This window comes from Cynocephalus volans, chromosome 6 (assembly GCF_027409185.1).
Source record: "Cynocephalus volans isolate mCynVol1 chromosome 6, mCynVol1.pri, whole genome shotgun sequence".
NCBI lineage: Eukaryota > Metazoa > Chordata > Mammalia > Dermoptera > Cynocephalidae > Cynocephalus > Cynocephalus volans.
In genome coordinates, this window is record NC_084465.1 from 113,491,183 (window position 1) to 113,503,921 (window position 12,739).

A 12,739-nucleotide genomic window follows, 5' to 3' on the forward strand; every position below is an offset into this window, starting at 1 on the left:
GGCAGCCTCCTTCCTCTGCGCCCCTGTAACGAAGATCCCTATTACGGTGCATAAGAAATGGCGGATCATTCACTTAGAGGTTAAATACATGGATTTTGGTATTCAATGACATGCTTGAGCCTGACCCCTTCCCCTTATTAGCTGTGTAAACTGGGCAAGTTACTGACCTGTCTGTGCTGCAGATTTCTCATCCATAAAATGGGAATGCAATGCCTGTCTTATAGGACTGCACAGGCTGGTGTGAGAATTATAGGGGGTTGCCTATGTAAAGCACCAGGCACAGAATTTGGGTTTGGTGGGTGGACAAGGACCCTGTCTTACTTATTGCTGACCCAGCACCTTGCAAACTACCTAAACTAGAACAGTGACTCATTAAATTCTTGAATCAAAAACTAGGTTCTTGCTCACAGTCCTGCTTGCTCTCAAGTTCTGTGATTCTATAAATAACTATCCAGGGGTGGAAGGGAGTCAGTGGGTGTGCTGCCACTGGAAGGGTTTAAGCAGAGGCTGTGAAGCTACAGAGAAAGGCTTCTAGAACTAGGTGGAGGGCTGGACCTGTTGAGCACGGGAACTGCCTCTAATTGGCATCGGCATCCTCAGTCCCCAGGACAGGGACGAACGAATATGTGATCTATAAAGGTCCTTTCATGTTGAGGTTCATACCTGGTAGATGTGCTTGACTTGGTGTATCTTGGGACCTTTAGGGGTGAAACTGATATAGAGTGTGGAGTTTTCCTGGCTGTGGAGAGAAAAGAGCAAAGAGGGAAGGTGAGGGAGATGGCAATCCAGACTCCAGGACACCTCTGTGTTGCCAGCCACTATGCTGGGGACTGCACAGGACCACACGATCTTATTTCCCTTTGGAAATTAAGGCTCCTGGAGGGGGTCAGACTCTTGCCCAAAGCACCACAGTGGAGGGACAGGACTGGAGCCCAGGGCTGTGCTCTCCTCACTTCATGCCACCTCATCAGTGTCTCCACTGTCCTTGGTTCCCTGCTTATCTCCTAGATAACTGCATCAACCTCTGACTGCCCTCCCATCCTGTCCTTCCAACGCACACTGCTGGCTGACCTTCCAAATATCACTCCCTGATCCTGCCACTCATTCAGAACTCGTCAATGGCCCCCTGCTGCCCATGAGGGTCAGGTCCCAAACCCCCACATCCCAGCTGCCTTCCCACTGCTCCCCCAAACACACCTGCCCTTGTCTTGGCCTGTGCTGTGCTCTCATGAGAACGCCCGGCCTCCTTCCTGCCCCTTATCCAAATCCCCCCGTCTTCCAGATCTCAGCCCAAGCCCTACCTTCTCCATGAACCCTTCCATCTCTCTGCCAACCCATGCTGATCTTTCCCAGGTCTAATTTCAAATCAATATCATTCTGTTCAGCGTTTGTGTTCAACAGCACTGAAGAGTTGGGCTCAGACACTGTCCCTGTCCTGATCTCACTGAGCAAACCACTGAAAAAGCCACTCTACGTTTCTAGTTTCTTTTCTATAAATGAGAAAACCCAACTAGTGATCCCCATGGATCCTTCCTCCACAGCTTTCTGAGATTCACTGCTTTTGTGTGTGCATGAGTTTGGTCTCTCCAAATAAAGGGCACAGGCCATTGTGAAACTTGTCTGACCCAGAGCCCTTAAAGGGACCTCACTCTTTGGAGTGTTGAAAACTGCTGGGGTTCTGGCTAGAATCAGTTCCAGTTACTGCTGGGGGCTCTGGCAAAGGAATGGAGCTTAGAGCAAGAGCCCTGGGAGGCAAGGTCGGGGCCCTGGCTGGGGAGGCTGAGGTGGGAGGAGACGGTTGGACAGCAGCTCAGAAGGACTCACTCCTCGATGAGGATGTTGATGGGGTACAGGACTGGGATGCTGGTAGCAGCAGAGTTGTCCTCCAGGAGGCCTGAATCCTCATTGTCACTGCATTGAAGCAAGGTAGAGGGCAATATTAGTTGAAGGGCCTGGCCAGGGCTGCATTGCAGTCTGAGACGCCAGTGGGGCCTGCTCACCATTCCACAGCGGCGTGCAGCTCGATCAAGTCCCCCCAGAAGCTGTTCAGCAGAGTATTAAACATCACCTGGATAACAACCTGAAAGGGGAAGAGAGAAGAATGAAGATGGAAGGGGCCTCAGGGACAGCTTTGGCACCTCGCAGCCCCCGTGCCTAATCACTATAATCGCAGTGAGCACATAATCTCGAGAACCGGGCTAGGTGTTTTATTCCCATTGTACAGACAAGCAAACCACGGCTGCAAATGGTCAGGTCATGTTGTAAGGTCAGAAAATGGATAACCCGACCCCAGGATTGTCTGAATCCAAAGTCCAGGCTTGCAGACATGACACAAAACAGCTCCACATGCATTCCCCTTGGAATAGGGACTGTAAAGCCCTTCCTCAAAATCATCTGTGCCCTTCCCCAGAACCAAGAGCCCCCTCTCCTCTGCCAGCTCATAGCCCCTGGCTGCTTGGCTCCTAGGACGGGAAGCACTCACCGAGCTGCCTGCCTTAAAGATGGGAGAGCTCACATTGCAAGAGAGTGTCCTCATCAGAAGCCCAGACTCCTCAGGAAGCTCCTCGCAGCTCACAGGCATCTGGTTGTGGGGCTGGGAGTGAGGAAAGGGAGAAGTTCATTGGCCGACAAGGTTAAATGTTCCCCCAGAGGCCACGAACCCTCAGGGCCCCCCTCCTCCAGGGCTGTCCTTGTGATGACAGGTTCTCAGAGAGGAAGGGCCAAAGGATCACAGGCACAGACAGAGGTTTAGTACAAAGATATTCACTGCAACACTATTTATGAGTGAAAAAGTGGAAGTGATCAAACAGTCTGAAGAGGTAGGAATGGTTCAGTCAATTACAACACAATCGAGGAAGAGAGTACTGTGAGATCATTAAAATGCTGCTACATGTACACGTTCTGCAACCATTTTTGAAATGAGCTTGATCCTGAGCTAACCATTATTAAATCATCTGTCTTCATCACAATGTTAGGAGGGACAGATTTCGGCCTCAGATTAGGAAGAGAAACAGGTAAGTAGAGGCTCATGGAAGTTAAGTGACTTCCCCAAGGTCTCACAACTGGGTAATAGCAGGGATCCCATAAGAATCTGAACTCCAGAACTCAACGTTTTTTTTTTTTTTTTTAAAGATGACCGGTAAGGGGATCTTAACCCTTGACTTGGTGTTGTCAGCACCACGCTCTCCCAAGTGAGCCACGGGCCAGCCCCTTGTCAAGTTCTTAATCTCTCCACTAGATGCCCCTCAAGGAAGCGTTTAATATCACTGTATAAGAATAATTCGTCTCCATCAAAAGTTGAATAGATAAACAAAATGTGGTATATGCATACATTGGGATATTCAGCCTTAAAAAGGTAGGAGATTCATATGTGCTACCACGTGGATGAACCTCAAAAACATTATGCTAAATGAAATGAGCCAGACACAAAGGACAAATATTATATCACTCCATTTATATGAAATATCTAGAATAGGTAAATGCATAGAGAAAGAAAGTAGATTGGAGGTTACCACAGATGGGCGGAGTGGGGGAGGTGGTGCAGGGAATGGGAAGTAATTGCTTAACGGGACGAGAGCTTCTGTTTGAGATGATGAGAAAGTTCTGGAATCAGACATTGATGATGTTTGCACAACACTGTGAATGTGCTCAATGCCACTGAATTGTATGCTTAAAAATGGTTACGGTGGGGGCTGGCTGGTTAGCACACTTGGTCAGAGTATGGTGCAGATAACACCAAAGTCAAGAGTTCAGATCTCCAACTGGCCGGCCTCCAAAAAACAAAAAATAGTTAAAAAAAAAAAAAAAAAAAAAAAAAAAGGTTAAAATGGTAAAACTTAAATTACACATATTTTATCACAATAAAAACTTTTTAAAAAAAACATGGAGGAAAAATAACCATACGGAGCGCAAAATGCCAATTAGTTAAAACAATCATAGGATAAGTAAATACACAGTTTAATGTGTGCGAAGGTATATAGATAAACAGATAATATAAATATATATAGGAAAGTAAGAAGGATAAACACCAGGGCCGGCCCGTGGCTCACTCGGGAGAGTGCGGTGCTGATAACACCAAGGCCATGGGTTCGGATCCTGTATAGGGATGGCCAGTTAGCTCACTTGGGAGAGCGTGGTGCTGACAACACCAAGCCAAGGGTTAAGATCCCCTTACCGGTCATCTTTAAAAAAAAAAAAAAGAAGGATAAACACCAAAAGATTGAAAGTAGTAATTGTCTTCTTCTTTAAACTTCTCTGTGATTTCCAAGATTCCATGATGATCATGTATTACTCTTATAATAATAATTCACAAAATAAATAAATAAATAAATAAAAGTTATATTTAAAACAATCCAGGCCATGTCTCAAAAACACTTTGGTCAGCTCTATGGGGGAGGTAAATTAATCTCAACTGTGCACATCTTGATCAGTGCACACACTTGGGAGCACCTTCCATGAGCCTCTTTCATACACTCCATTTCATGCGACCACTCTCACTAACCCTGCAGGTGTGCCCAGCTTCACTTTTTGGTTGTGGAATCCAAAGCTCAAAGAAGGTAAAACTGGTACCTCAGATCACATAGTTCAAGGTCACATCAGGCTGAGAACCCAGATGTGACCCAAAGACCTCTGCCTACCAGCTGCTGTCCCATGTCCAGGCTGTCCTGGCTGTCTGAGGCTCAAAGAAGGGGGAAGAAGCATGCAGGTGTGGAGTATGCATAAAGCAAATGTACTTCACGGGTCCTGGTTTTCCAAAGCCTTGCAGTTTCAAATACTGACCATGCAAAGGACAGGAAATCTTCCCCAGGCTAAAGTCTTTGTTGTAAGATAAAGAAGTGTAACACAGCAAGGTTGCTGGCTCAAAGACAGACAGGTTACTGATTGATATGTAAAGATACTGGGAAATTGCTGTAAGAAGAGAATGTTTGCTAAAATCAAGCTTTTGTTGCAAATTGCATTATGGAAGGTCACCTTGCTTGTCTTACTGAATGTTACCAGCTTCTATTGTTAAACTTGTTAAACTATACTTAGCAAAAACCCCACCTATGTTCTCTTTCTGTAACTTCTTGGTCTGGAGAATAAATGTGGGAGGAGAACCCCAATTCATGGTTAATTTCCCAAATGGAAGGAATGCCTTGCTCTTGAGGGTTCCGGGAGATTAACCCCGTTTTTGGGCTTCTCACTGCTCAGAAGAGATGAGCATTGAGTAATCTTTGGTGGCTCCATCACCCAGGGGAAAAGGGGTGACAAATCCGTGGGAGGCAAAGCAATATGCAGGGGAAGCATGATGGGAAGCATGCAGGGAAGCTGCAGGTGGAGCATGCAGGGAAGCATGTGGGGGAAGCATGCCGGGAAGCATGAGGGGAAGCATGAGGGGAAGCATGCAGGCAGGTGCGCCCTCGTGCTCACCTTGAGCATCTCCACCTTGCGGAAGGAGAGTCCCCGGGTGAAGTTCAGGTCTAGCTGGACCCAGTAAGCATCTTCTCCTAAGTTACTCAGGGTCAGTTCCACAGACAGGCTGGCAGAGGGGGTCAGACGCAGGACTCTGGATCTGGGGGTGAGATCAGGGAAAGTTATGGGGGCTGAGATGAAAGAAGCAGCATAAGAGTGGGGGATTTCAGAATGGAGGGATCTGGTAGACCGGAAGAAATAAATACCAAGAAAAAAGCTCCTATGCTCAGGTTTGAAGTTTTACAATCTCATCTGGTCCTGATGGGAGTTCCACAAGGGACTTGCGTTTCTCAGAGAAGGAAACTAAAGCCCAGAGAGGGAAGTGGTGTCCCCAGAGGACACATCTAGTGAGCGGAGAGGGGGGTCTTTTGACTCTAATTCAATGTTCTTTCCAGCACACAGAAGCTGCCTCAGGAAAACACAGATTGGAACTGGTCACAGGAGTGGGGTGGTGGCAGGAGTTTGGGGACCTTCACAGACCTTGCTGGAGAGAAGGACAGCTCCAGGTTTGCCTCGCATTTCTTGTCCTCCCCGCAGTTCTTCTCAAAAGGGACCTGAAATGTCAAGAAGAAAGGACTAGGAGGCTCAGGACCCCAGACCCAGGAGCGGCCGGACCCCAGGCCTCTCTGCCTGCCCCTCTCCCCCACTTACCTCCTTGGTCTCCAAGTGTGGTGAGGGTCTCAGGATGGGCTGCATGTCCCTCCCCTGCTGAGTACCAAGGAGTGGGGGGACCTGGAGACAGCAGAGATTAGTTGAGGCAGCAGGTCTCATGAAGGAGGGCTGGAGGGACTCCGAGCTTGGGGCTCACCTGGGCTGTCTTCCCAGGTCTCAACCCACACTGTCTGTGCAGCCCTCTCTGGCAGCAGCTCCTAGATGGAAGGCCGAAGCTCAGGGGACAGGAGATCTGGGTCATGACAAAGTGGACCCCCAAACTCCTCCCTTGGCAGGAATCTCTAGCTACACAGCCTCTGGACTCGCCTGCCTGTGAATGGCTCTTCCACTCTGGTTCTTCTGTGAATCCCATCTGCCCTAGAATAGCTCTCCATTACTTATCAAACCAAGGCCAAGTCTTCAACATTTCCTGAACTGCTACTCTGGGCCAGGCTGCATGCTGGGCAGTGGATACACACCAGAGAACCAAACAGACATGCTGCCTGCCCTCCCAATCTGGTGGAAGAAACGACATGGTATTTCAACAGAGTGGGTCAAGTGTTATGACAGGACAAGTGTAGGTATCTTCAGAGCAGCAGAAGGGACTCCCATCCTAGACTTGGGGATCAGAGAAGCTTCCTGAAGGAATGGCATCCCAACTGAAATCTAAAGGATGAGAAGGAGGGAGCCAGTTGATGAGAATGGAGAAAGAGGAAGAAAGTTCTATACAGATGCCCAGAGAGAAGGGAGAGACTGTGTCTTGTGCTCAGAGCAGGAAGATGCTCAGACTGGCTGGAGCCCCATGTGCATTAGAAAGGACAGGGAGAGAAGCAGGGGCCAGATGCTACTGAGCCTTACAGGCCATGTTAGGGGGCTGGGACTTTATCCTAAGGGTAATGGGGCCCTGGAAGGATTTTATGGGTTATCAACTGAATATTCTAGAAAGACTCCAGCCTCCTCTGCTTCCAGGCCACCTGCCAAGCAGCCTCCAGACTCTTCCTTCAGGAGCTGGAGTCCTGGTGGCCTCTGCTGACTGCTTGCCACCCACCCTCAACATTTATACACAGATTCCCATCACCCATTGGACCACAGCCAGGGCCTCAAGCTTGCTCAGCCATCTTTCTGCCAGAAACTAAGCCCATTTCCCCATTTCCCTTGAACTTGCTGCTGTACCTTTCCTCCTCTCTCCACCTACCCAAAGTCCACTCATTTTTCAAGATCCAGAACCAATGACATTTCCCCGAGGAAGTCTTTTTTGACAACTGTGATCTCAGGTTTCTTGTCCTCCGAGTTTCTATACCATACAGTTTGGCATTTAATTAGTGCCTATGGCAGAGACTGCTGGTTGTCCCCATATAGCCTTCCTCACCTCCTGCCTTTAAAATAGAGCCTCCACTTTTTATCAGGTTGCACAGTCATGTGGACAGAGGATGAGTTTTCCAGCCTCTCTTGCAGCTAGGTGTGATCATGTGACTAAGTCCTGACCAATGAGACATAAGCAAAAGTGTTATGTGGATTTTCAGGAAGTATTCCGAAAGGGAAGATGTATGCTTTTCTTCCAGCCTCCTTGGCAAGGCTGAGACATGAGGGTTAGAGCTTGAGCAGCATCTTCAACCACAAAGAGGCACACAGAGGATGAATACAGAAGGCAGCTAAGGCTGACATTGTAAAGTGGGGGTAAGTAAACTATGGCTGGAAGGCCAATCCAGCCCCCACCTTCTACGTAAATGAGGGCTACACCCATTAATTTATCTGTTAGTAACATTTTTTTTTCTTGGTGGCTGGCCAGGGTGAGTTTATGTATTGTTTATGGATGCTCTGATGCTGCAACAGCAGAACCGAGTGGTTGCAACAGAGACCATATAGCCTGCAAAGCCAAAAATATTTACTATCTGGCCCTTTCCAGATAAAGTTTGCCAACCCCTGATTTACAGCCACAGAACTATCATACCTGCCTTATAGGAGAAAGACTTTTCTCTCTCTTTGTTTGTTTGTTTGGTTGGTTGCTGGAGGGTACAGGGTTAGACCCTGGACCTTGCTGTTATCAGAACCATGCTCTAACCAACTGAGCTAACTGGTCAGCCCAACTTTTCTTTTTTTTTTTTTTTTTTTGTCTTTTTCGTGACCGGCACTCAGCCAGTGAGTGCACCGGCCATTTCCATATAGGATCCAAACCCGCGGCGGGAGCGTTGCTGCGCTCCCAGCACTGCACTCTTCCGAGTGCGCCACGGGCTCGGCCCCCAACTTTTCTTTTTTAAAGCCACTTTTAATTTGAATCTCTGCTGTTTGCAGATAACTAATCTGACTGACATCTTGCCTTGGCCTCCTGGATGACTCACAGGCCCCAAGTGCCACCAGTCCAAAGCTGAGCTCACCAGCTCCCCTTCCTAACAAACCTGCTTCTCCCCTAGTGCTCCCTGATGTGGGGAGCGGCTTCATCATCTACCCAGATCCAAGTCAGAAATGGACCTCATCTTCTGCCTCTCCCCTGACTTTCAGCACCTTGACAATTCTGACTCTTACATCCCTCTTCAGTGCACCCCTCTTCTTCACTCCTGCAGAAGCAGCCTGGTTCAGATCTTACTGTCCCTCAACAGGACCACGATAGCAGCCTCCCGGCCACCCAGCTTCTAGGAGCACATCCTTACAAGCCAAACCCATGTCGCTGCTGGAATTAGCTTCCTAGAATACATATGTGACAGTAGAGATGTCCACTCTCCCTTCTCCCAACTCCTCTGCATGCATGTCTGCTCCACTCCAGGGCTGGCGATGGGCATCTGACCCAGGATTGATCCCAGGGGTTGGTTTAGGAGTGTGAATACGGCCCAGACTCTTCGGGTTACCAAGTGGTAAAGATCATGTCCAGCAATAATACCAACACACAGATAACGAGCCATGATAGGGAGAAAGACAGATTCCTGACAGCCTTGTTTGGGTGCCTGGATGCAGCTTTGTGTGAAGCCAGGCTCCTCCCTTGGTCTCTGCAAAGTCAGGAGATTCCCTTTTCGCTTAGGTCAGGTTTGAGTTGGGTTTCCAACACTTGAAATCAAAAAATCGTATTCATATTTAATATTTCCTTCCTCTGTATAAAAATCCTTTAATGGCTCCTCAATGCTCTCAGCGAAAAGGCCACTCAAGAGCCGCCAATCTCCTCCTCCTCTTTTCTCTCTCTGTGCTCACATTACAACTTCTTTCTGGGTGCCCACCTCTGGGGACTTAAGGGTCCCCTCTCCCTGTGGAAAGGCTTTCCTTATCTCCCCAAATCTCTGGCATAGATCATCACCACCCTGTATCTAACTCTATCATACCATCATCACAGCGCCTGTGACAGTCTGTGGACTTTGACTCTCCAACAGCAGACTGTGAGCTCTTTAAGGTGGGGACCATGTTTATTTACCGCTGTGGAGCCCAGCAGAGGCCTGAGCACAGGGCAGGTGCTCAGTCACCTTTCCTCAAGTGCATGCTGAGCATCTGGCAGGCAGGGGTTTTATTTTTGGTCAGCATGCCAGTGTTATCTTTGGCTCTCAGCAGAGCAAGCCTGGGTGGGTGGGGTGCACCCAGTATGCATTGCCAAAAGCCCCAGGAAAGTCCCCTTGCAGGGGTGAGAGGTCTCCTGCTCCGGGAGAGACCTCACAATGCTGAGACTCACCTTACAGGTGGGGAACAGCCCCAGAGGTGGACAGAACCTGCTCATGCTTGTGACAAAAAAAAAAGAAGAAGAAGAAGAAGAAAAAAATCCACATCTTCAGGCTTCCAGGCCCAGGTTCTTTCCACCACACCTTGCTGCCTTTAGACAAGCCAAATCACCAGCAGCGTGTCAAGGATTTCAGAAAAGGAAATAGGCTTTTGGCACTGGGCAGGGAGTGTCAGATCCAGTACACTAGGGTAGATATGGTATCCTGCCACCTTTTACATAATAACACTACCCCAATTTGGCTTTAGGGGAATTACCCTAACTGAACACACATAGGCGAGAAGGCCAATCAAGGTGCCCTGTCCTTTCACCAATAAGGTGTAGCCCTGGCCTAAAGCTAGGCCTTCTGAAGTTCTCTTCCTGGAATCTGCATCGCGAATAGTGTTAGAAGCCTCAGGAGGTCCAGAGCTGATGCACAGCAGGGCCAGGAGCAGGTTCCCCGAAGGAGCCCTGAAGAGCCCGCCCATTACTGCCTCCTCTTGAGAGCCCCCTGAGCCAACACCCTGTCCCCCCTTCTTCCCAAACTTGGTTTTTCAAATTCATCTTCAGTGTAAACTCCTGTATACTCCTTTCCTTACACACTTCTTACTGTGTAAGTAAGCCATATTTGCTTTCTGTTGCTTATAATTGAAGACTCCTGTATAAATGCAGTCACTTCTTGCTAAACGGAATTTCTGCTCTCCCCTATCCCCCCTCAATACCCCAGCCAGTCTTCTTACTGCGTTTTGGTCCCTCAGCGTCTCTTCTTCCTCCCAAAGAGAGAAATTCAGGGAGACGTTGATGGGGGAGATGAGGTCTTGAATGCACATCTGAGAATGATAAGAGGTCAAGCTGTCACAGTTCTGACCTTGACCACACTTCAATTAAACACATACCTTATCTGCACTTTACAAATGATTAATTCAGTAGTTAGTTGCCTAAGACCTTACCAGTAGTAAAAATACATTTACTCTATATTAGATGTTTATAATATGCCCAGGGGTGCTTCTCAGCCCCAATTCCATGGCAGACATCAGTAATGAATCACAGCACTTTCCCCATGGAATCCTAATGGGAGTCCTGAATCTTTGTCAAACTGCACTAGGCAGCCATTATCAAAGTTCACATAAGAAAAGAATATTCTAGAATAACTAGAATATCCTAGTTCTAGAATATTAGTTCCTTGAAAACAGGGATGGGTCTTTGTCTTTTTTTACTACCAGTACCTGACACTGGCACTTTGTAGGCACTCAATTTGCATTTCGCCTAGAGTTTCTGCTAGTCCAAAAAGGTGGGCATTATTATCGCACATTAAAAATGAGGAAAATGAAGCCTAAAACAATGACACATTTGTCCTAAGGTCTAAAACTAGCAGAAACAGAGCCAAGTGTTGAATCTACATCTGTTTAAATCCAAAGTACTAGGTCTTTCCACCATGTTACACTGCCTTCTTCTCTGGCAATTTCATGTTTAAAACTTCCAAATCTTGTAAGGGGTGGGGTGCGGGGGGCAGAGAGGCACTGAGTGGATGTATGCATGAAATAAGATTGAGTTAATAGTTGTCAAAACTGGGTGATCATCAAACTATTTTCTTCTAATTTTGTATGTCTGACACCCTCCATAAGAAAAAATTTAAGGGCCGGCCCGTGGCTCACTCGGGAGAGTGTGGTGCTGATAACACCAAGGCCACGGGTTTGGATCTTTAAAAAAAAAAAAAGAAAGAAAAGAAAAAAAAGAAAAAATTTAAAACAAACTTCAAACTCTTTTTTGGGGGGTGGCTGGCCTGTAGGGGGATCCGAACCCCTATCCTTGTTGTTATAACACCATGCTCTAACCAGCTGAGCTAACCGGCCAGCCTGAACTTCAAAATCTTATACATCAATCCTATACTCAGCCTTTTATGAAATATTTGAGACCATAATAATTCGATATCAATCCCATTTTTACACAGGACTGCTATAAGCAAATGGAATCTGGATACTTCAGCAGTTGTTTAAACTAATATTTAAAAGAACTATTTCTGAGACAGGTGTTAATAGTAAATGACCGTATGTTCCCGGCAAATAATGACACACCAGCATGACTAAATATTCTATAGCCGTTAGAAATAATTACGAAACCTGGGTGGCAGCATTAATATATAACGTGTGAAAGGAGTAGGAAAAACATAATTACACTGCCATCGTGATCATCTTAATAACGCCTATGTAAATACATTGAAAACTAGAAGGAAATATGCCAAGCGTGTTATTACTCCTATTGTACAGTGGAGGAAATGGTAATACAGAGAGATCACAGTGACTTGTCTTCAGCTGGACAGTGGCAGAGCTGAGCCTGCCCCGCTGTGCTGTTGTCAGCTCATCCTCCCTCCCCACAGCACGTGCACTGGCTCCCTTACCGGGAAGTGAAACCAGAACTTAGTGCAGGACCTATCTGGGGTGACAGCTGTGTTCCCGCTGAGTTCATGGCTCCCTCCTGGGAAGAACCCCCGGCTTCTGGTCCGATGACCATCCAGCTGCAGAGTGTAAGTGAGATTGGCAACCAGGCGGCCTGGGTGGGTGAAAAAGGTGGGAGTTGAATGGTAGGGGGTCCTGGGGCCAGAAGCCCGGATTTGAGGCGGGCAGCTGCTGGGGGGGTGGGCAGGAGGACAGCACTGACCTTCGAACTGGGGGATGAGGGACTGGACCTGGAAGCAGACGGTGATATTAACGCCTTCCTTCCTCCTGTTACTGGTGGAATATGAGCACTCCACTTCGTGCACTGGGATCTCGGCTGGGGAAAAGGACATCTGAGTGATGACATCCACCACGGGCCGGGAGCTGTGGGCAGAAGACAACCAAGTCTCTCCCCCGCCTCAACTGCACATCCCCGCCAGACCCGGGACCCCACCCAGCAGCCCTCTCCTTCCCTAGCGACTCAACGTCACTGTCTCCTCTCAGTGAAAATAATCATGATAGGGCCGGC

The 12,739-nt window shown here is 47.9% G+C and overlaps 1 protein-coding gene across 2 annotated transcripts in view; it reads right to left on the bottom strand.

The window, feature by feature from the left end:
* Nucleotides 1–12,739, bottom strand: part of ITGAL (integrin subunit alpha L) — a 36,676-nt gene that overhangs the window by 6,474 nt on the left and 17,463 nt on the right. The window contains exons 14-23 of one of the 2 annotated variants that reach the window (XM_063099886.1): nt 12,434–12,594; nt 12,174–12,325; nt 10,516–10,605; nt 6,103–6,156; nt 5,932–6,005; nt 5,410–5,551; nt 2,483–2,593; nt 2,001–2,080; nt 1,825–1,911; nt 664–739 (exon numbers count right to left, since the gene is read on the bottom strand). In XM_063099886.1, coding sequence (XP_062955956.1) covers nt 664–739; nt 1,825–1,911; nt 2,001–2,080; nt 2,483–2,593; nt 5,410–5,551; nt 5,932–6,005; nt 6,103–6,156; nt 10,516–10,605; nt 12,174–12,325; nt 12,434–12,594 — 1,027 coding nt within the window. Of the gene's footprint in view, nt 1–663; nt 740–1,824; nt 1,912–2,000; nt 2,081–2,482; nt 2,594–5,409; nt 5,552–5,931; nt 6,006–6,102; nt 6,160–10,515; nt 10,606–12,173; nt 12,326–12,433; nt 12,595–12,739 lie in introns of both variants that reach the window. The other variant, XM_063099885.1, reaches the window with a different exon arrangement.